General features: G+C 39.1%; 1 protein-coding gene across 1 annotated transcript in view; it reads left to right on the forward strand.

The window, feature by feature from the left end:
• Positions 1-21,271, forward strand: part of ITGA8 (integrin subunit alpha 8) — a 108,445-nt gene extending 87,174 nt beyond the window's left edge. The window contains exons 28-30 of the mRNA XM_071560461.1: positions 10,548-10,649; positions 16,680-16,802; positions 18,054-21,271. Coding sequence (XP_071416562.1) covers positions 10,548-10,649; positions 16,680-16,802; positions 18,054-18,140 — 312 coding nt within the window. The 3' untranslated portion in view covers positions 18,141-21,271. The remainder of the gene's footprint in view (positions 1-10,547; positions 10,650-16,679; positions 16,803-18,053) is intronic.
• Positions 21,272-24,727: the final 3,456 nt, after the last annotated feature.

A 24,727-nucleotide genomic window follows, 5' to 3' on the forward strand; every position in this document is an offset into this window, starting at 1 on the left:
CCCTTTAGCTCCTTCTTGCTCCTTAACCAGTCCAGATTGCTATGCCTGTACCTCCCTTCACTCAGCGAGCTCCAGGCAAAAGTAGAAGCTTACACCAACCTGTGGGCAGGGGCAAGGATAAGCCATCCTGTAAAATCCCTGGGTGCAGAGACCTCATGGGAAACACTCCTACAGGAGCATCTTCTGCTTACCCCACTGTACATACCCTTGCTATCAAACAATGCTTTTTATGGGCTGTGATTTTACCTTTTCCCTGTAAATATTTCTGTTTCCTTTGAATAGTAACTTGAAGGTCTTGTGAAGACTCAGAAAACTCCACTGAAACCAACAGGATTTTTTTCCCAAGGAGGGAAAGGTAGTCTCCAGAGAACTGTTGCATCCTCCCATTTATGTCTAAGTAGCTGCCAGAATAACATGATCCCTGATTCACAGGCAACTTAGAGAGGCATCCATCACTATAAAAGACTGTAGAGCATAATTAGTTTCCTAAAAAGGGCACAATCTGCTCTTAGTAAGTCTGCAAACTTGTAGTTTCAAAAGTAAACTAAAGTATATTTGAAACACAAGTGTTGTTACCTAGGCTGAAAGCTACAGATTCAAACTGAGGTTTAAAATGCAATCAAAATAGCAGGATGAGGTGATTGTGACCCAGGAAGGACTGTTCAAGGGCCAGACTGAAGTCCACGGTCATGGTTTTGTAAGGAAACATAGAGGAAAATTCTCTACAGGAACATCCCAACCTCTTTTGCACATGCAATTAATGTACAAAGTTTTCATGAGCCAAAGAAAGCAGGATAATGGTGACATACAACATTCCTCCACTGTGTTATAATCTAAATGAAGACATGATGATCTGCAGAAGAAATCATTTGTGCTCATTAAAGCCAAGAGCACACTGTCATGATGTATTTTCTTCTTACAGATATGCTAATGCAAACCTGAGAAGGATTTCATTGAAAATGATTGATTTATGCTAGGATTAAATAACTCATGTTTTTCATCAAAGTTATGTGGATCAGTCTGTATATTTTGTTGCCACAAAAGATCTGTCATGTACTGAGTGACTTCTTCCTCTTCGACTTAGTTTAACTGACAACAGCTGACCCCTTGTCTCTTGACAGTTGTAATCTGTCACCTTAAAACCCAAACTCCCATAACAAATAACAGTTAAATGACATGCCATGATTAGACATGTTAGAGTAAATAAAGCAGCCCAAATTTCCCAACCAGCCAGCAAAAGATAGAGACAGACATTGTGCAAAGGCCAAGAAGAATCACAGACTTTTTTGGATTAACTTCAAAGCCTGGCTGTAAATATGAACCCTCTAGTAAAGCTGACTTTTGTATTCAGACTTGCTGATCAAGCAAATAATAGCCTGATTCGAGCAAAAGAGAAACAACCTTACATGGTTATGTTACGCTCTGTTCTGATGGGGCTCCCTTATTTGTCTAAACATGACATTTCTGAGTCATCAGAGGGAGACCTGAGGGGATCTGGCCCAGTGGCCTTTGAACTTTGGTGGGTACTTTTTAATGTTAGACTTGGGAGTTGTCCACTAAAACATCTGTTTTGAAAATGAATTTCTAAGTGATGAATCTCTACCATCTGTGTGATTTCTGACATCCTTCAGGCTCCAAGCTCTTTGGAACTTCTAATACTGTGGGTTGTGGATCTCAGATCATTCTTAGCTATTATTTCTGCCTGTACTGAAAATTCCTCACAATGATACAAATCTCCTTCTGGGAGAGCTTGGGGAGGCAGTAATGTAAAAAAAACCACAGAGGATGTGTGAGGTTTCTGAGAAGTTTGAAGTTATTTTTATTTTAATGTTATTGAATATAATTGTATTGTTTCTCTTTTGATTTTTAGACAGTTTCAGATACGTGAATTTGGCACTCCTGCTTGCATGAACTTCAATAGCTAGAAGGGAGAAAAACCTAGTTTTAATCAGAAAAAGTTGAAAAGGAAGAAAATCACAGCAGCCACATTGCAGCCGGGTGCTCTCTTAGAGTACCCAAAGTCATCTTTGGGCTTCTCTGGTAACAGTTCCTTATTTCAGTGTTTCTGAATGTTCAGTGGTCCTGTTTCTTTTTAGGTGCCTATAAATGTAAATACATGCTTGACATAAAAAAGTGATGTGTGCTGCAAAAACCTATCTTAAGTGTCTGGTCCTGACTGGTATCCAAAACCTGAAACTAAATACCTGGGCTCCCTGTTCAGTACATGGAGAAAATGTGGTACCTCAAACAAATTGACTTGCTCTAACCATCAGGGCTACCCCTCATCAGGAGGGCATGAAGGCTATCCCTCATCAGGAGGTTGGACACCCAAATCAGGATTAGGTGGGAATATGTCCACCCTCTCAGAATGGAGAATCCAAAACTTACTAAGGAGGTACTTGTAGAATTAGTTGAAAGACCTAAAGAGGACTTTGTTTATTCAGTATTCAGTGCCAGAAGTTAGACCTGGCAGTCTAGTGATTAGAGAATTCATGACTTGAAGACACAAATTCAATTCCCTCCTCAGCTTGAGAGGCCCTACATCCATACTTTATAAAATGATGCTGTTCCCTCTTGCTGAAGTTGCACTTCTACAGGGACATAAAAAAAATTGAGATGTCTGGAAAGGTATAGAAAGTGAGGAGGAGCCTGATGTAATACCTTGTTATTTTGAACCATCAGCTAGCTACAGATCCTCCCAGTCCTCTCATCCACCTTTGCTTTCATTGCCTTGGGCCTGGAGCTGTCATCACTGTTAGACTGCTTGCTCTAATTATATAACCTTGACGAGAAATCTTGTTGAGAATCTCAGTCTTTTATTACAGGTGAATTCAGAGACTCTTCAGTGTGATGGAGGTTCTTTAGGCCAGGTAGTGCTTGTGGGACAGGGATTCAGTTTAGCTGCACAAAGGCCACTGGAGGCAGAGTGCACATAGCCCATGCAGTGGGGCCACATAGACTGTGCAGCTCATGTATGTTGGCAGAGGCTTGGATCTCAAAACAGAGGTGAGCTGATGGAGGTGGTCCGAGAGATTTAGCTCTTGTATAAGATCCTTTATTCAATCACTTCTCTTCCTCTCATCTTTACTATGGGAGCAATTATGCCATCTGTAACTGGGGTATGACCCCAAGGAACAGTAATTTCTATCCTCAGTATCCCCCAGCACAGAACCTCTTTCTGTGCCCAGTGGAAAACATCTCAGTCAAAGGAAGATTGATTAGTGTTTTCAAAGAATATTTCTACAGCCAACCTAAATTCCCTGTCCATGAACGGAAGTGGAGAAGCAGAAAAATTAGTGAGAGATATATCTTGTTTCCTCATTCATTGCCATATATAAGCCATATATGGAAGTTTAAGTAGATTATTTTAATTCAGACTGAGAATTAAAAGCCAAAAATTTTATGTACTGCCCTTCAAGCCATTATAAAACAAAAGGAGGAAGTCGTCAATGAAATTTGCCTTTACATCCAACAACTGTTATTTGAAATAACAAAATAAGTAAAAAATAAAACTGTGTGCGGCCGAAAATACTGTATTATGCTGCATTTGATTGTTTATGCATAATGAAGGCTAGAAAGAGACATTTCCGTGGGGCTGGGCTAACTAATTGAAGGTTTTTTGGGTGTGAACTAGTTTTGTTTTCATTCATTGATGTTCAAAATATGTTCAGTGTTAACAAGAGCAGAACATGAGACTCTTACTAGATGTGCTAAAGTATAGGTAATGTTAGGTTTACAAAAAAAGAAACATCTTAAATCAATAACCATTATAATCTGTATACTGAAATCTTCTAGAATCACAACAAAATATCTGCCTCTATTATAATTTAACATAGTCTGTTTAAATGAATGTAAAAGATAGATGTGAAGTATAAGAAGTGGAGGATGTGTTGATTTATTGTCTTTGGTCACAGATACATTTGGGTGGTCATACCCTCTTTGTACAAGTAGCATAAATACTTTTTGACCACGTACAGAATCAAACACACATTTTTAAACAAATTAATACAGGAACAAGTAGTCTATGACCTCTACTCTCAGCATTTATGTAAGCTACTCTTCTGGCAATAGTTCAGGTTGTTGGAGGTATTGGTTAAAGAAAGCAAGCTAATGAATTCTCAAAGCATATATTTAAGAGGTATTGCTTACCCTCTTGTCTTTAAAGTGTGCCGGACTCCAGCAGACACGAAGGGAAACAAGTTTTATTCAAGCAGGGCCAATATTGTTATAACAGCACTGAACTCCATATGCAACAGACATAAGTTCTTGGAGGGAACATTCCACCACAGCATGCAGCTTGCCATAGAGAAAGGATGTGCCCTTCAATTATAGGGACTTCTCTGAACTACGTGTAACCAGAAAAAGATTTCTGAGAGGTTGAGCAATTCTCCATAGAGGCAATGGAACAGAGTCATTCTAGAGGCTCTCTACGGAACTCTTCAAACCTGCAGAACAGCAATGATCTGTTAGACTTAAGGCTGCTGAAGGTTTTGTTCCTTCTGCCCTCAGTCCAGCTCCCTGCAAACCAGATTTGTCTCTGCATTTCAGTCTGCTCTCTTAGCAAGATGCCCACATACCTTAAAGATGCTTTGGAGGGACTTCTGCTCTGTACTTGAGCTTCCTGCAGAAAGCACCAGCATTCCACTGGAGTCTGGAAAACTGTCCTTCAAATTGTCGAAGATTTTTGGGTACTTCTCACATTATTTCTGTCTCAATTGTACTTAGCGAAGCACTGAATATTTATTGGGAACATTTTCCTTCATTTCTGGCTGCTCTTTTGTCTCACAGCTTTTAAGAAAACAGTCTTCAGTTCAAAAAACTATTTGTAAAGCAAAAGCATGTAGAGAGTGAGAAGCCGTAATAAATACATCAGCAGGACCTACCACCGAGGCAACACAGGAATGGCCATGCTTTGCCTGCTTCCCAGAATATTGCAAACTACTGTCTCAGCAACTCGTGTAAGAGCAGGCTCTGCTGGTTCTAACACAAGGGAAACCTCAAAGGCCAGTGTAGCTAGGGATGAGCTACTGTTGGTCATTAGGCACAGACACAAAAACCAAATTCCTTCTTTCCCTTTCTCTGAGCCACAATTAAGTCCTCAGCTTGAATTTCAAGCCACAGGTCCTGCTGTTTCCAGTAAACACTGTGTTTAAATACATGCTATTTAAAAAGTTATATGGTAAAAAAATGCTGTTTCTTAAAGTTGGCTTGAGAATTATAAACAAGGCTATAGGAGAGACAGCTGCCTGTATCTCCAAGGTGTTGGCACAAGTAAAAATCCTGTTTGCAACTGATGTTGACCACAGTCATTGTTTGAAAGGCCTTCGCCCAAAAGCCTAAGTTTGTAAATGCAGGAAAATGCTCTCTAGTCTTTTATATTCTCCATTCCTGTATTCCAGCATTTCCAGGAACCTCATCAGCGGTTGAGGGGAGTTGATAGCTGTGGTCACAACCCAAGCTTATTAACCCCAGCCAAGCATTAATCCACAGGAAGTACCCTCCTCTGATGTTCTTATTGCCGATATAAGCTGAAAGTTAAATAAGCCATGTATAGTAGGTGAAAGGCTTTATTTTTCCATGAGTGCTGCATTTCCGTTATATGAAGTTTCAGGAGAGTTAATGCCTTCACTGTACCTTAGCCAATCAGGCTGAATGTCTAATGTCTCCTTCTTTAATAATATAACATATCCTGCTCTCTCCACTGCAGATAACATTTATAAATCATATAAATCATATACAGAATCCTGCTTAATATGAATTGCTTAGAATTGAAAACATAAGGCTTTTTTCAAGTTTTTTTCTGAATGCAAATCATTGCACAACCACAGAAACAAGCTGGAACTTTGTGTGAGAGGTCTAGTGCTGAAGAATAAAAAATGAAGACTGGCTTGAGTCCAAAAATGGAAAATAATTAATGTGATAAGGAAAAATTTTCTGGATATCATCTCATAGATGACAGTGTATAAAAATACTTATTTACAAAGTTTAATTTTCCACTTCAAACACTGTTGATGGAACAGGTAGTTCCCTTTCATTAGATGCTGTCTGTGTTAAGGAGCTGATTTGACTATCCCTATGTAGTCATTTGAGACAGTTTTTTCATATTACTCTTTCCTAGTATGAGCCCCAAGGAGAGGTTGACTGTTCTGATAATAACCATTTGGCTGCCTCAATATTTTAAAAGAATGAAATTACGGCATAGCCAAATGAATTCCAGAAGGCAATAAATGTGCTGGCTTTATATCACCAGTAAAAACTCACATATTTGCAGAGAAAAGTATTTTTTTTAAAAGAAGACAGAATGGACAAGGCAAATACCAGATCCTGGACCTCAGGAGAGCAGCCTGCAGCCTTTTCAGGGTTCTGCTTGGAAGAACTCCATGGGAGATAATCTTGGGAAAAAAAGGAGTCAAGAAAAACTGGTGTTCGTCCAGGATTCCCATCACCTCATTTAACTCATGAACTGTCCATCCTGACTTGGTAAAAGTCAAACATGGAAAGGTGGTGATTGACTAAAGGTTTGATTCAATTTTAGACGTGTTTTCCAACCTTTATCATTCTGTGAAACATAGAAGACGTGTAAGCAGGGTCAGTTGACCCAGTGCAGGGGCAGATAAGGGATATAGAGACAGTGCCTGAGCATGCAAGGACAGAGCCAGGAAGGTAAAAGCTCACCAGGAGCTGAGCCTAGTGAGGGATTTAAAGGGAATTAAGGAGGCTTCTATAAGTATATTAGCAGCCAAAAGAAGACTAGGGAAAATATGGGTCATCTGCTGAATGGGTCATGGAGAAGGCTGAGTTAATTAATGCCTCCCTTGCTTTGGTCTTTACTGGTAAATTCTGCATACAGTAATCCTCTACAACCAGAGAGGAAACCTGAGCCATCAACATTTACCTTCAATGAAGGAATATCAGGTATGGAGAACATTTAAACAAATTGGACATAAAAAAGTTGAAGGGAGGACCTGACAGAATACCACTATGACAATGTGAGACGTCTCTCAATTATCTTGGAAATATTCCAGTTCTTGGGGGAAGTTCCTGAGGACTGGAAGAAAGCAAATATCACATCTGTCTTTAAGAAGGAGGATTCAGAGAACTATAGTCCAGTCAGCCTCATTTCAGTACCTGAGAAGGTGATGGAGGAAAAAAGTGATGGAAGCCATTTGCAAACATCTGAAGGACAAGAAGGTGATTGGGAGTTGTCAGTGTGGACTTGCAAAAGGGAAATCATGATTGATGAACCTGATAGCCTTCTGGAATGAGAAAAATTAGGTTTATCTTGGTGGACAAGGTTTGTATCTTGATTTTAGCAAGATTTTTGACACTGTCAAAATGAGTGAAAATAGGTGGATTCAAAACTGACTGAACTGCCAGGCTTCAAGCATTGTGATCAGCAGTAGGAAGTACAGCTCTCAGTCTGTTAATAATGGTATACCCTGGGCTCAGTACTGGGGCCAATACTGTTTAACATCATTCATGGCTTGGATAATGGGACACAGTACACTTTCAGCAAGTTTACAGATGATAGGAAAGTGGAAAGAGTCTTTGATCCAACAGTTGGTTGTATTGCCCTTCAGAGGAAGCTTGACAGGCAGGAGAAGTGAGTTGGCAGGAATGTCATGAAGAGAGACAAAGGGCAATGCAAAGTGCTGTGTACCACATGACTAACACTATGCACCAGTGCAGGCTGGGGGCAGACCTACTGGAAGGCAGTGTTCTGGTGAGGGATCTCAGAGTCCTGCTAGACACAAAGGTGAGCATGAACCCACTGTGTGTGCCCTTGCAGCATAAGTAAGTCAACAACCTGTTGGGCTGCATTAGAAAGAGCATTGCCAGCAGGTCAAGGGAGGTGATTCTTCCTCTCCACTCAGCACTGGTGAGACAGATCTGGACTCCAATTCTGGGACAAGTGAGACATGGACATACTGGAGCAAGTCCAGCCAATGGCCACAGTGATGGTTAAGGGCTTGGAGCATTTGATATATAAGGAGAGGCTGAGACAGTTGGGAGTGTTCAGTCTGGTGAAAAGAAGGCTCAGGTGGGATCTCATATGTGTGTATAAATATCTAATAGGAGGGAGTAAAGAATGTAGAGGCAGACTCTTCCAGCGACATCCAGTAACAGGAAAGAAGCACAAGCTGAAATACAGAAAATTCCATTTAAACATAAGGAAAACACCTTTTACTGTGAGAGTAGTAAAACACTGGAAAGGTTGCTTCTTGAGCTTGTGGAGTCTCCCTTGGAAATATTCAAAACACAGCTGGACATGGTCTGGAGTATATTTCTCTATCTGACTGTGCTCTGAGCTTGTTCTTGGAGTACACAGTCTCCAGATGTGCCCTCCAACTGCAGCAGTTCTGTGAAAACTTTGAGTTGGTCCGTGATAATCCAACTCCATCCAAGCTGGCTCCCACGTTTAGGTTATGCTTCTTTCAAGTCATTTTCACTATATGGCAAACCTTTCTCCATTAGTGAAGGAAAGAAACAGTAGCCCAAATTGTCAGGGGATCTTCTTACCTCAAATTTTTGCTCAACAAGACATTTGAAAGGGGAAAAGCAATTCTTAGGGAGTGATTATGCCTTCGATCCAAGAGGGAATTCCAGATAAAAACCCCAGGAAAGAAAAGATGTTGGGTAGTCATATTAACCAAGTCTTCTCAATGGAGCAGAACTCCTAACTGTGCAGGAAATAAAAGGAAGAACAAAGTTTTGCAGAAGGGCATTTAGAAAGTGACAGCATATGTTCCAAATACGATGGCCTGTAAGAAGCTGGTGACAAAGACTGCTTTATTTACCAAGGCTGTATCTTTCTGTAAGTCATTAGTCAAATACTGTATTTGAAATCTGGTCATATTTCAGGAAGGATTGATACAGGTAGCAAAAATGCAATATGATGACAATAGTGAGATAGAAAATTGACATAATAATAGCCATAAAACCTAGCCCTCTGGATTCTATTGGCCATATTAGCACTTATCTGTCTAATGCTTTTCAGTGAATATCAAAGCACTTTCAAAGGAGATCCTTATCACTACCCCAGCTTTACCTGGGAAAGGAAATACAAGATGAGTTGCATGTAGTGTCACCCAAAAAATCAGTTGCAGAGATGGAATTAGAAACAGATCTGTTGACTACCAGAAGGATATGGTTAATCATTCAGTCATCCTTCCTTGGAATAAAAACCAAAAAAAAGAGGATGTTCAAATGCAAGATCCTGTGTAGCAAAATAACATTCAGTAAAATTGAAACGTCAAATTCAAAGTGAACTGAAATATTTGCTTGATACCTGATGTGTACTTAGCCTTCAAAACTAGCTCCATTTAGATACTGGTGATGCCAAGAGCTCAACAGAATTCAAAATATGAGTGTGGAAAATATTTGTATCCATGGTAGTAAATGTTGTAACCATTCCTTTAAAGGACATGCACTTTGCTTGTGTCAGCTCTTAAGTCAGTTTGTAACATACACACGCAGGTATTTTTCCAGCACTTAGCTATCATTTAAGCCAGTTTTCACAGAGAGGGGAATTATTGTCAAGGTCAGAATAGCACAATGAGACTCACAAATGATCATGTGTAATGTGTCACTCCCTACCTGGCATCAAATGAGGTGAAAGGACTGATTAAAAGTCACTGCATGAGCTATATGATGTATCAGTTTATAGTCATTCTGAACTAGGTATGGTAATGCCCGATCTGATCTGATCTGATCTAATCTAATCTAATAATATTTTATAAATATAAACAAGTATAAATGAAACATGGAGAACTGACAGATGCATTTTTTTTGTCTGCACTTCTTTGGGTTTGTAGAAGTGCTTAATGACAGGTATATAAATGTTTTACTAGGCAGTCAGTTAAACAATGGCTGCTATACATTCCTCTCATAGTGACACAAAGTAGAAAACAAGAAAGGTGAGTGTGGCTTTTGAGTTCAACTGCAATAGGAAATTAGTCACATTCAAAGTGTAACCTGCTCTAGATGACCCTGCCTTGGCAGGGAGGTTGAACTAAATGATCTCCAAAGGTCCCTTCCACACTAACTATTCTGTGATTCTGTGTAAGTGAAGTGCAAAGATGTTTGTTCCTGTTGTTCTTTGATAGGAAGGCATAGCCATTCTGTTGATACTATGAGGAAGCTCTGTCAACCCAGTCTCAACATAGGCCAGGAAACCTTCTCAAGATACCCATGCTGGTTGTTGGGCTTGGTGAGCAGAACTGAGGTTTTAAAACATAGACATCCCATAAACTTGGCCGATACTTTTAACTCACCTCTTTCAGAAAGAAATGTGAGAAACAACTTCATGTGTCTGTCTGCATATCTAACCCTTCTTCTCCATTTGAAATGTGACCTCTGTATTGTAGCTTTGTGCTGTATTTATCTCATGGGCATGTACAGGTCCCAGTATTCCTGCACACTCTACCAAAAGAAACAATCTTTGCCTTAGGAAATCAGCACTCTGTATTTCTTCTCTCCTTATTTTTTCATAATGCTTTTAAATACAAGAACGGTTTTTAATAATTTCTGTTTCTCTATAATTGCAGAGAAAGAATGATCTCTACAGTCTTTCTTCCAATGTTTCCTTCGAAGTTAAGAGCATGCCATATAAAGTGCAACCAGCAAAGCTTCCCACAGGACACATAGCAGTAAGTAACTGAAAATGATACCTTTGTGTGAAGCACATGTATTTGGTCATTCTAATCACAGCTGTAAAAGTTTTTATAGATGAAAATATTGAGATTGGTCTTTCCTGTGTTTCTAGCGTAAGTTCCTGAAATAATCCCTAAAGGAAATACCTTTATTGCTTCCCGTGGAAGGTGATGATATATGATACTGATTACATTTTTAAATAATCTCTTGCTGCATTAATGTGCAGACTTCTTTATTGCAGTAGGGATAGATTTTTCACCCAGAAGAAAACAACAGAACTGTGAAAGCAAGTGTCTAGTTACTTTGTTTGGGGTAAAATAAGTCTAGAGGAAATTTTTATGCAAAATTCCAAACCATGTTTCTGTCAGATTTAGAGATCTCACTCTTCTCCCAGTCAGCAGTTCTGTCACACAAGCATATGGATTTCTACAGCAACTTCTCTCTTGTCTATATTAAGCTTTTTTGATACTCTGGTTTTCAGAAAGGTTTGCATACCTCTCTAGGGTTCCCATTTCACAGCCCAGCAAGCACATCATGCAGACATGATAGATAGATGCTAAAGTACTTGCCTTATTTGCAGTCCAAATTTGTATGGCCCTGGATTACTATATGAAAAAAGTTATAAAGTGCTGTTTTGAACGTGCACAGATTGCATGGTTGATTGATACTTGCTCTGGGAAGACTCAAGGTAAAATCTTGATCCTGTATGCACAGCGACTCCAACCTCCACCATCAGGAGAACCATGATTTCAACAGAGAGATTTGGTGCTTAATGCAGTATTCATCCAGAAAGGTTCAAAGGCTCCAAGCTGATAGATACACTCAGGCTCTTTTTATTTTCTTGCAGCATGTGTTCCATACCAGAAACACATGTTGTGCAGAATTCTGTTGGTAGTGGTGCCTTCATCTGGACTGAAGCACTTTATCCCAGGTGATAGCCTGCTGTTCCCAACAAGTGTCAGATGATCTACCAAATGATCAGATAAGCATTTTATTCTCTTACTCCAGCCAGTATAATGCTTGTTATTTGCTGCAGATGATTTACAGCAAAATGCCTGAAATGGCAACTGTAAAACGTTGAAAAATGATAGCACTTTTATGTTGTTTCATATCTGGACATGGCAGTGGATGCTTGCCAGCTCTACAGCTTGATGTGTTATATGCACCGGTTCTTTGATGTTCCACTTGCAAGAAGAAATATTTGCTTGAAGTTGAGCAAAGCTCAGTATTTTTGCTCCTTCTGAAAAAGATTACTAGTTATGTTTTAAAAGTTTCCAAAGATTCGTTTGTAAGTTTGTGTTTTTCTTTTAAACGATGAAAGAGTGGAAGAGAAAGAAAGATTTTAGTATTTTTAAATTAATTGTCAAAAGTATATGTCGAATAATTAGCTAACACTTTAAAGTTTCTATAGAGAAGATACTATAGTTAAAAGAACAGATCATATGTCCTTATTTAACTCATAGAGGGCTGTGTTCCAGTTATGCAAGTTGATATTTATGTTTAGTTTTAATGGCATGAATAATCCCATATACATCAGTAACCTACAGAGTCATGTAGTCGTATTTACAGCACTGAGGTCTTTATTTGCATCGTTATGGAATTGTAGGTCTTGAACAGAGAGAGTAGGGTCATGATACAAAGGTGCGGGAAAGGTTAGATAAATGTAAGAAGATATTAATCTTGTATAGTAAAACATGGGAGTGAAAATGCATCAAACAGAAAATTAGCATGAAATTTAGTGGAGCTTCAACCACTGACATCAGTATTAGTATTTATCTTAATTTTCATATACTTGGAATTGCAGCTGGTTGGATTTCCTTGCTAATGGCTGTATCATTCAAGAGAAAATGGTCATTTTTTCTTAAAAGTTTTATTATGGTAAATGATACTGTCTTACTTGATGAATTTCATGTGCAACTTGAAAGTACTTTTTATTACAAGAAGTACAGAGTTAGAATAAACAGCAATTTGTTCTATTTTAATATATGATTCTTGAGCCAGTTTGGGAGTTTAATAAAATATAATTGCTTCTCTTAAATGTTTGATAGGACCTTCAGGTGGGATGCCTTTAGTCTAAACTGTTTGATCAGCATCCTACAGTGAGTAAAACTGGTTACAGACTAAGGCGCTTAACTTTTTTTAGTTATTACATGGTGATAGTACTTTCATTTTAGATGTGCATATATTCCTTATGAAATATATTTACATAAAAATTTTTAAAGTGTGAACATAAATGTCAATATTAACTATGACTCCAAGTTCAAGGGAGCTTTTACATTCTACTTGGATAATTTTTTCAGAGCATATAAGAACATCATGCTGCAAAGATTGGATGGGGACTAGTAGGAGTACAAAAGAATTCCTGTTTCTCAGCCTCTGTAAAAAACAATTGCTAAAGACTAGAGGAAGGTCATCGGGGGCACCAAAAGTAGTAGCATTAGAATAATAATCAGTTTAGCTACTGTCTCTTAAAGTAGCAGAATATACTATGGAGAGGTTTTTTTTAGATTTTAAAGTGAGTCTTTTAAACAACCAGAGAGAAAAAAATAGCTTTGTGATAATCCCACTAGCATGCACTGAATTCTGATTATGGATGCAGGATGTTTCCACCAGTGAAACCTAATTCCTGTCTATCCACAAGGGATTGACAGTGAACCAGCAGCTTACCACTCATGAAAGCTCTTCTCTGCCTAGTTCTGCCTTCCAGAGGAATCAGCAACAATTTTGAGGATGCATTGAGTAGCAGCAAACTTAGGAGCAGAATTCAAACTGTAGAAAAAACTGTGGCAAAAAAATTAATAGTTCTTTTATCTACTTACTTAACTGTAGCACATTCAAAAAAAAAAAAAGGGAAAATAAAAGCCCCCTATAGATACACTTTCATGAGCAACAAGTGACTTTCATGAAACCACAACAGGGGTTCTGAAGTTAAGACTATCAGAGAGCATCTGTGCTAAGACCAGCATGGATTTTATTTCTGATAGCAAACAAAGGCTCTTTCCATAACTCTTGAGTTGGCTTCAGCCTCATCTCAGTGCCTGAGCCAGATGGCATTCTTTGGCATCCTTTGCATACAGACAGGCGTGAGACGTTCAGCAGTATGAAAGCCTAAAGTCAGATGGCTCCTCTCAAGTGTATGAGCTATGCTTTTCATTCTCTGACAGAGAGGCAAGCACTGTTTTCAGTGTTCAGCATAAGAAAGCCTTGTCCTGAACAGAGAGGAAAGCCAACATGCATCTGAAGTACGGTGCCAACATGTAACACTTGTGTAAAAATTCCACTTCTTCACATTGGCCACCTTAGATGAAAACAGATAAATCTCTCCCCCAAAAATTCACTGGCTCTACCCCTGCAGTACTAAACCTACCACATGGAGAAGAACAGAAATCCAAGTTGAATAATGCAAACTTGTCTTTAATCAAAATCATATGTAATACTGTTGCGGAACGGCATGGGGTGGAGGAGGGACAGTCTTCTGTGGAAATGGTGAAACAAGGCAGGCAAAACTGAAGGGATGCTTTGTATTTTCTTCCCCCCTAGCTTCTGCCACAACTCTGTGGGTGTTCAGGAATTGCCCTGTCAAACTGTTCATCAGCAATTGCATTAGTAGCCTTGCAAGCCTTTGTATAGAGTATAAAGGGGGCAGCCCAGAGGCTGCATATTCTACTGGTATATAGGCAGGAGTGAGACTGATGTCTACAAATAACGCCCTGCTCAGGAAATAAATCTCAGGCACTTAGCACAACCCTTCCCTTGCTTTCAAAACCTCAGACAAAGAAGGAATCATGGGAAAAGGGTATGGGTGTGACAGGATGGTTTCAAGATTTTAACAGACAAATATTTCATTAGCTCTGGCCTCACTCAGGCTAAAAGAGAAGAGAGATGTGGCGGCTTTGCAGCACCATTCTGCTTGATACAAGATAGACCTGATTTCTGCCATCTGTTTGGCTCATTGCTGATAATCTAAGGATTATAAACATGATGCTCTGCACTTCTTTAAGATTACAGTTTCTTATTTATGTTTCAACATTTGTCAGGCTCCAGATGAGCTACTGAAACTACACTGCAAATTGCTCTAGGCTGTCTGTGAAGGCAGAACAACACAAGGAAGAAGGGAGAAGGGAGAAAGGGTTCAGAACCCAAGCAGCGCAAGCTAGGCTGAGTGCTGCTGCACCACTCCTAATTGGTTAGCATCCTCAGGAAGATCCACATGTTCTTATCTGGATCCATACCGATTGGTGCTTTAGGTATTACAGAAAGAGCTTGCTTGCCTTATTGTTTTCATAGCCTAAGAGGAAAGAAAACAATACACAAATATAGTAAAGATCTGGGAAGTGGCACGTCAAAGAAGACATGGAATGGCAACACAGGTACTTACAGCTGCATGCACTCTATATCAGCTTTATCCAAAATCCACCAACCTTAGTGAAATTGATTTCAGCAGGATCTCAACCAGGCTTTGAAGTTTAGATTGACTGTACCTAATTTTGATCAGTGAACTGGTGCACATTAGTCAAGAGTCTAGTTGCTCTGCTCCTGTGCAGCTATCAGTAGGCAGTCCTATGAAATATTCAAACACCAGGCAGCAGCTTGGTTCATCCCATGTGAGAGCACCTGTGGAGATAAGTAGTTGCCCTAGACTGGATGAAAGTGGACTTGGTGCCCAAGAAGACAGATGTGGTTCAGTTAAATACTATCTGAAGAAATCTGTAAACAAAAAATCCTTCCCCAAGTATTTGATCACTCCAACAATTTCCATATTCAGGATTACAATTTCAGCAGACTGTATGTCTATGAAGCCATCCATACCTGACCAGCAGCTTGTCTGAGTCTTTTTGTTCTGGCTTCCTGATGTTCTACAGTCCCTGCCAAGGCAGCAATACTGACTCCATTTCCTGTTGCATTTGCCTCAGTTACATTATGCTACCTGGGAATTTGGCTGAAGTTACAAGTACCTGAAATGGCGAAATAAAATCTTTGAATGCAAGTGGGTCTTCCATCAGGTTTGATCTTGCTGTAAAATGGAGTCTGTCATTTTGTCAAACTTGAGAGGACAGAAAGCACTGCTGGGGTTGGTGTTTTTTGCTGTTGCTTGTTACAAATATTTATTAAGGTGGTTGTGGTAAGTAGTCTGTCACTCAGGAGAAGCAGGGACAGAGCAAATATTCAGTGAGATTGACCAGGGGCCTTCCAAGTGGAGTCTGAGAGCGTGAATTAAATTTGGTAAAAGGTATGGCAAGGAGAATGAGGAGGAGAGTGTGGATGGCCCCAGAAGAGAAATACAGAAGGGTTGTTACTACTCTTTTGTCCCCATGAAGGTTTAAAGAGAGAATTTCGTGAAGTCAATTAAAAGCTTTGATAACTCATGTTAACACCTGCTGCTTTCCAGAGCCTCATACGATGAGAGAGTGCATGTCATGCTTATTTCCCATTTAGGTAATATGCTTGGCTTCTTTTAAGGAACATATTATCATACTGTGCATTGGGCTTTATCACAAGGACAATACATGCTGCTTGAGTTTCATTTTTTGACTGCGTAGCTGAAATGCAAATCATCAGAAAAAATGTATGTCAGCAGAAATTAAAATAAGAAAAATGTAGCTGGTATCTACTGTGGTTTGAATTAAGAGTTTGGGCCGAAGTCAACCATTGTTTCAGAGCAATTTAGTGTAATTCAGTTATTGAGGCCTAGGTTGTACCAGTGTGCATGTGAGTAGAACTTTACTCCTTGAATATCCTTGAAGCATCTGCACAGTATTTTTTGCTACTTTGTATTAAGGGAAATGGTTTGTGTGTCTGATACGACAAGAATTTTGTGTATGTATGAATTCTATTTCTAAAAGTTGTCCTGAGCAAGTTCGAAGGAACTTGGAGTAAATGAAGCCAACATGGGAGAATTTCAGGGAACGTGTATTTCTAACCTGCAGAACGCTGTTGAAGTGAATGCTTCTAACCTCTATATTCTACTGTCAGATTTGCTTTACTTGCTTCATTTTTGTTCATTTAAAGTATTCTTTTCATTTCAGATCAGAACATCTGTCATTTGGTCCACCCCAAATGTCTCCTTTGAAATCCCTTTATGGGTTATAATACTAGCTATACTTCTTGGACTACTGGTACTAGCTCTGCTGACCCTAGCTTTGTGGAAGGTATGTTGCATTATTACTGTTGCCTTAAAAAAACCCTGAAAGATACTGGAAGATACTAGAAGATAGAAAAAAAAGAAAGGCTGGAATTTTGTGCTCTTTAACAGTTTGGAGCAAAAGCAACAATACACGTCTTTTGTTTTGGCATTTCTGACATGCTAGTGTCACTGACCTTTATGCAGGGAACTTGTTTTCAAAATCCTCCTTTATTATTAAAGTCTGGTTATAAATGGGCATAAAGAGCTTGGCTGTTTCTCAAGACCTATGAACCTCTTTTTCAGGATGTTTAGGTTCAAAAAGAAGTTACTCTAACTTTGTTTTCTCTGAATAATTCAGGAATTTCCAGTTTTTGTCAGCATGGAACAACACTCCCAGCTGTGAGAATTAATTTTTAGAAGATTTCCTTTTAAATTACTATAACTTATCTTCTGTTTTTAAAGTTTTCTATTTCTGTGTTGGGTTGTTACACTACCTTCCCAAGTTTTAAGGCAAGTTATTGGAAACTTCTATATTACAGGAAACCAATGTAGTTTTGACGATCCTCGAAGTTAACATTAAAAATAAGATATAAATAGTTCCTCAAGTTACGATATGGCTCATCTGTCTTTAGCAGCCTAAAGGTTATGGTTAGGTGTGCAGTCTGTGCAAAGTTCCCAAATTCACCCAGTCAGGTAACAACAGCAGCAAAAGGCTATGACTCAAACATGCAAGGATGAGACGAACTACCTTTTGGTGGTACCTTCCTTTGACCTCTTGTGAATGTGCAACCTTTTGACTAAAAGGGTAACTTCTAGGCAGTTAAAGTTGGGTCAGACATATCTCATCTTTTATGATCTTTAATCTGGGTCACAACACTGTCCTGTGCACATTTCCCAACACATATTCAACCTCTATTATTATTACTGTTTGTCTGTATAAATATCTTTTCTGAATGTGCATCTTGCTGAACTGAAATTAGTAGTTTTCACATTAGCATCAATCCATATCAGCATTCAGACCAACTTTACACCTCCTGCAAAGACATCTTTCATATAATGGGAATTTTTAAAGTTTACTTGGGAACTCAGTGCTTTTCACATAAAACTAATTTTTCATAGAGAATGACTTGTGTAGAAATACAGTATATTCACAGTCTATCTGCCTGCCTTAGATTGTGTCTGACCTTCCAGGGTGAGTGAAGAATCAAGCTGCATCTGAGTCTTCCTATGGTTGTTTTACCATGACACCTTTGTTTCTGTTGATTGTTTTCTACAGTGTGGCTTCTTTGACAGAGCTAGACCTCCTCAAGATGACATGGCTGACAGGCAACAGCTGACAAATAACAAGACTACTGATGCATAAAGGAAGAGAGTGACGGTTCCAGTCAGAATCTTGCCTGAGACTAGAAACACAATGAGGATTAAATGAAGGATTCCTTCCACCAGTTTTCTTTATACCTGCAAGTGACATGGTGTCACACTCTGATCTGTGCAGTGTTCTGAGAACATGCCACATGATGGCCATCCATGCCAAAGAAAGTCGCTTTATCACTGCCTTACATATTCGCCACTGAACAGAGTGTTTATCCCACATTACAGTCAGTCTACATTTCAGCAGATGCTTTCTTTTGAGCACGTGTGGTATCCTGAGATGGTTCCAGAACAAGTCCAGACCTCTCAAGGAGAGAATGCCTTCATTGCTGTATTGTCTAGAAGATGGACCAGGACAAACCTTCTAAATGCTACTGTATCATGCAGAATACGTTTGAAACCTCCCTAATAAGAACTTCTATGAAATTATGGCTCAGGGAGACAAGCAATATATCAGTACTGTGGAAGTACTTCTGAATAACAAAGGTAGTCTATGAAGAACGTAATAGATGGGGCACAGTTATTTATGTTTCCACCTTTTTGGAATAAGTATCTGTTATAATAATCAACATAGATCTTGAGAGAAGAAAGTAAAAAAAAAATAGAAATCATGTTCTTAATTTGCATGTAAATAGAAAAGTAAACTCATTTTATCCACAAGAGCACAACTTTCTTGACTACAAGGTGTTTGTAAAGCAGATTTATGCAACACTTTAGGAGATGAGACATGTCATAAACAAGTACATGTTGTATCTCTTTCAGCCCAGAGCTGGCAGTATCCCACCAAGATAACTAAATCCATGCACAGCATAGTGCAGGGGATGAGTTACCCTGTCCTTGCCTTGCTGTACAGTTGATGTGGGATACAATAATTTCTGAAACACTGTTTTAAATTATCACAGTCACACTGATGATATTGTGAAGTCTTAAGGGTTTGGGGGCTAGTAGATTTTCTTTTCCATTGCTCTGTTACTTTGTTGAAATTGTCTCTTAATATGGCTTCTCACCATTGTATCTTCTGTTTTAGTAGATCTTAACACTAAAGAAATCTTTGCCTTTTTTTAATTTTACAGTCTTCAAGATGGCAGCATTTTTCCAGTGTTGATTTCAGCAAAGTTTAGGACTGAATTATTTTTTAAGCAAAGACTTGCAGGCAAGGAGGGCAGAATTTGTATTCACGCAGAAAAATAGGATACCAGCCAGCAGAGCATGAACAAAAAGAGGAAAAGATATTTTGAGGTAAAGAGTAAAAAAATACACTTAGGATTGATTAATTTTTCTGAGTTAAGGATTCTGAAGAAGAAATGTTTCATTATTTCTGTTCTGTCAGCAAATGCTCCTTAACAGGGACTCTAAGCTCTGGTCTGTACAAATTTGCACCTGAAAGCTTGAGTCTTTCAGTGCTGCCTGTGAGCGTGAAATTAGCTATATTGTGTAAACTTCAGGAGGAATTGTTCATTTTCTGAAACATACACCACTCTTGCCTTCTCCTGAGCTTCTCTTCTTTCTAGTCTGTCTCAGCTTCTCAATTGGCAAATGGCGTCCTCCATTCTGCCACTTGTTGGCTCCTTTTAGATAACTACCCTTCTGCTTCGTAATACTTCAGGACAGGAGCAGCCGTGAACATTGTCACTTCTGTGAGTCTGGCACAAGATTTTACAGTTTCACCATTTCTTGCACACAGACTGACCTGTGAAATCCAAGCAGGAGCTGTGTTACCTCTTCATATCTAAGCCAAATTTGCAAGAAGATCTTTATGGAGTCTTTAGCTTATCAGATGCACTGCGCCCCTTAGATTTAACGAGAAGAGAAGACATGTGCCTCCAAAAATGGAGGTGCAGCATCTGTGTGTGTCACACAAGCAAGCACCTCCATTTCCTAAGGATAGGGAGGCCTGACAACTTCTCAGTTTCCCAGAAGCCATTACAAGATTTCTTCCTCCAAATGGGTTTCAGCTGACCCTTTAGATTAGAGAGATCAGCTGATAAATACCACCATAAAGCAAGCCTATCCCTATTTGCACACTTCTTTATCCTATACATTCCAGGCAAAATCATCTTTCCATGAAAGACAGTGAGCTTCTGGCTTTTGTAAATATTGAATTGTGTGTAGCAGCTTCCGAAATAAGGTCAGGTAGCTCAATGCGGTCACATCATCTGCACAACTCTTACTCTGATGAAATAGTACCGTAAGGAGATATTGAACATAGGACTTTTGTATGTGCAATAACTTTATATTACTTATATACCTGAAGCATGTTTACACTGGCATTTGTGGTTGTTTTTTAAACTTTTGAATATACTGATAATGGTTACAATAAAGAAAAAAAATAATAGTGAAAAAATGAAAACAAATACAGCTTTGTTCAGTATTTGTTGCAATGTGTTTTCAATCTTGCATTGCTCCACGGATGGGATTGGTGACCTAATAAGTTCTTTGCAGTTGTAACATCTATAGTTCACTTTTGAGCAATTACTCTCTATTTTAATGATGGGCAAAACATGTTCAGATACTAAATTTAAACAATAAAGAACCTCAGTGTCTGTTGGGCCTGGCTGGAATCCATTGGCTGCAGCTGTGTAATGTCACTGGAAACCAAATTAGAGGCACATGATCTGACAAACAGTTACTTTGAGCAATACTTTGTTTTATATTTCTACATCCTTGTAGATTAAACTTCCCCCATGGAAATGTCTGGAACCGTGTGCTGTCAAGTACTGTAGCCTTTATTCCCAGCATTTGTGGATAGCTTTGACTGAAAATTATAAACAGCTTTGTGAAGATTTCTGGATTTCACTGCTTGCCAAGAGTGTTTATTCCCTGGGGAGATTGCATCCTGGATGTGGATACTAGCAAGCAGTTGACATAATCTTTCCCCCCAGTATATTAGTAATGTGCTGCATGATACCTCTGCCACATCCCTCCATGACTGAACTTTTGTTTCGGTGACGTCAGCCTTGTAATGAGTACTAAATGCAACTTTCTGTACAAGTAATTCAGCCTGTGATTCCACATGTGTGCAACAAGCTGCTGATTGCTGAGAGCACCAGAGAAGTCCAGAGAGCAGGAAAAGCAAAAGGTTACTTTAAAAATTAAAGTCTTTTGAAACTTCTTATTGCTATGACAACCACAGCAGTCTAGTAAACAGAGAGATATTCATCTTTTATTTCTCATGCTTCTTGCTGAGTGTGAGTGGTGTTGGGTTATTTTATCCGTGCAGCAGACTGTCTTTAGTGTCCAGTGGTGTTTTGTGTTTCATGAAAGTTTCAGATTTTACATTACAGGGATCAGTACCTTTGAGCACGTTTTCACTTACAGGTTTACTCTCAAAAGGTATTGAGCAAATACAATTTTCATTTTACCACAGGTTATTTTTTCTTGTCACCATTCTGTAACTCATTTACTTTTTGCTTTCTTCTCCCGACAGCTTTTACAGGTTTCCCACATTAGACAGCTCTTGAAAATGGCACTGATTCTCTCTACCTTTTAACTGTGAATTTTTCGTCCATTACCAAGGAGGATCTTCTGGTAGGCACAGCATATATTAACTAAAAAGCCTTTTGGGAACCAACAAAACACCTAGAGATACACAGGGAAAAGAAAGCCCCAACCAGCCATGGCCTATGGTATTTCACTACATTGCAGTAAGGTGTTCTTTTTAATGAAATGCCATCTGACACACCACCTTTAGGAATTGTTTATGAGTGATTATTTTATTTATGATTGTTGGCAAAGATGCACATGAAAATGTAGTGCAATGGTAGTGCCTCTTAAGAATAAAAAGTCTTGAATTCAGCTTGTGGAGGCGCCATGATGTGACACAGCAAAATTGGTTTTAATATTGAAGGACTGTTCCTGTTTTGCCTGTGTGGTGTATTTGAGGGGCAGATACTACCCTACTGTACACAGTGGTTTTTAGAAAAGAAGAATGGAAATACTTGTTCAACTCATTTTTCATATGGTTTCATTTATTTTCAGTGTTTCAATTGTTTGAGTTGTTTTCACATTTCATTTGGCTGTGTATTGTTCTTTATTTCAGTAAGGGTTTGTAAAGCAGACTGCAGGAACTCTTTCCAACTGGACTGCATCAGACAGTATTGCTTTTCCAGAAGCATCTCAGGATAACAGCAGCAGAGCAGAATTCAGGCTGGTCATTGCATTGCAGGGACTAGCTTACTTTTCATCAGTTTACCCAAATTCATATTCAGAATCATATTAACATCAATCTTTGGTTCTCCATTTCTCCTGTCAAGGAGGGTCAGGGTGTGCCCTCATTTATCATCACTGTACAAGCCAAATACCAAGCAATTCTCTCAGCAAAGCTGTGGAGTGGAGGGCAAATTTTAAACTTGCACAAGACAAATAAATAGCAACCAAGGCAAGTGCATGACAAAAGCACAAATAACATCTCTCTTCTGATGTTCTCCTGGTCATGAGGGTTAACATTTTCACAGCAAAAGCAATCTGCCCATTTATCACATTAGACCAGCAGCAACAGAAAATAATCTCTGAGGTTGCAAAAAGGTTCCATGAATTTCATATCCTTTGTAGAAATTTCACATTTTAAAGTATACACAATAGTTCTTGGCTCTTCAAGTAGCCTTACTGATTTTGGTGATGATGGTGGATTTTAAAATTTTAATAGCAGATGAGAAAAGTTAGGTCAGCATAGTAAGAGCTGAAAAAAATACATTTAAACTAACAGTGAAATCTCACAGGAGACCCAGGCTTAGATCTGGATTAATCTTTTTCCATTTTAGGCACAGAAGAGGTATCAGGACATAGCTCAGATGTCTGCTGAGACTTCTAAGAGTGTTATGGCTTTGTTGTAACAACTATTCTGTGCCAACTAACATGAAAACCAGAAGACTTTATTTTTAAAGATCCAATAGTCTTGTCATCCCTGTGTATAAGAACAGGAAGTGCATGGGTAAATGGCACCTTTAAACCAGGAGTAGGATGAAACATTCACAGTTTGACCTGGTACACCAGGAAGAAACTTTGCTGTGGAGAAGGACAAAGACTAGATTTTGTCAGTGCCTAAAATTAGGAAAGATTTGTTTTTCTTGAGGAGGACAACACCACAGAAGCCCTGCCCTTCAAACACCATGGTTACAAGCATGAACGCAAAGTGTCTGGGTACAGAGCACTTGATATCAAGCAGTTACAAAGGCTGCAGGATACTACATTAACTTTGAAAAGAGAAGAGAAGTAGAATAGAGAAGGAGTAGGAGGCTCTAGAGGAGAACTCAAACCTTTAAACATATATCTGTTATCACAGAGTAGATCAGGAGCAACATGAATGTTGATTAGTAAGTGAGTGGATTGGAAATAAGGCCCAGCTACAGGAGATGAGAAATTTTGACCCAAGAAGATAATGAGACTAATGATCTACTAAAGTGATTTTTTTTCACAATGGCCAACTGATTCATTGCTCATGCAAAGTTTGAGGAAGACCATTTCCCTAGAAAGTAGATAATGAAAGGGGAAAAATACTTGCAGCTGTGACAGGACTGTTGAGTTAACTGTGAGTCTCTCATTCTTAAATGAAGGGCTGTATTTATTGACTTTGAGAGAAGGAAGGAGGTGGTAAACAGATGACACTTGAATTTCTTCCAGCTTTTGGCTTCATTGCTGTTTCAGAGTGACTTCTGTATTTGCTGAGGCTGTATGACATCTTTCACTGTGGTAGTACAGACTGTGCTATCCAATGGTAATAGACATTTCTTTCAAACCAGTAAAAACTAAATCTTTTGTGGAAACTTTCTGTCTCTGCCTTGCTTACCCTGAGGAGTAAAGTAGTATTTAAGTGGGATTTTTTTATTTATTAAGTGTTGCTACATACACTAACAAGCTTCTTTATGCATGTAGAAAGCTTCAGTTTGGATCACAGAGAATCAATGCCATCTCCTATACACCTGCTTGTTTGAAATGCTGAGGATATCTCCCATCTCATGAGCATGTCTGCAACTTTTCAGTATTCTCATATGATTGGTAAAAACCTATTCTACTTAATTTTGAGGGTAAGGGGTGTTTAGTCTCCACCCCACTTTTCTAATGCCCGTATATACACAAAACGTCAGTCCTACGGCACCTATTACAGATTATTTCACTAAGCAACCAGCCAAGTCTTTGTTCTGTAATTTAGTAGTACAAAGTAAGCCTGAAATTGACCCTCCAGCCATTTTAAGCAAACAACATCTGTGTGAAGCCATTCAATATCCAATACATTGACTCACTGCAAGGTCTTTAAGAGCAAATCTTCTTACCTAGTATGTTGTGGACTCCTCAGTGTCATCACTACAGTTGGTATGTTGTGTCAGGCATATACTTATCTTGTGTAGGTCATGTTGAGCTGATTTTATTATCCCAGAACAGTGTCCTGGGCCATTCCTTGCAGACCACCTCTCAAAACAGCCTCTGCCAGCTGCCCATGTTATTACATGTATCTTGGATCTTTATAACATCCTCCTCATCACCACTCAGGTGCTTCAGCTTCTTGTCAGTGTACACTGAGGACATGGGAGGGAAGGGATGGCCTTGGGTGCTGGGCTGAATTTGGATGGTTGGATTGTTCAC

Source organism: Pithys albifrons, chromosome 7 (assembly GCF_047495875.1).
Source record: "Pithys albifrons albifrons isolate INPA30051 chromosome 7, PitAlb_v1, whole genome shotgun sequence".
In the NCBI taxonomy this organism is placed as follows: Eukaryota; Metazoa; Chordata; class Aves; order Passeriformes; family Thamnophilidae; genus Pithys; species Pithys albifrons.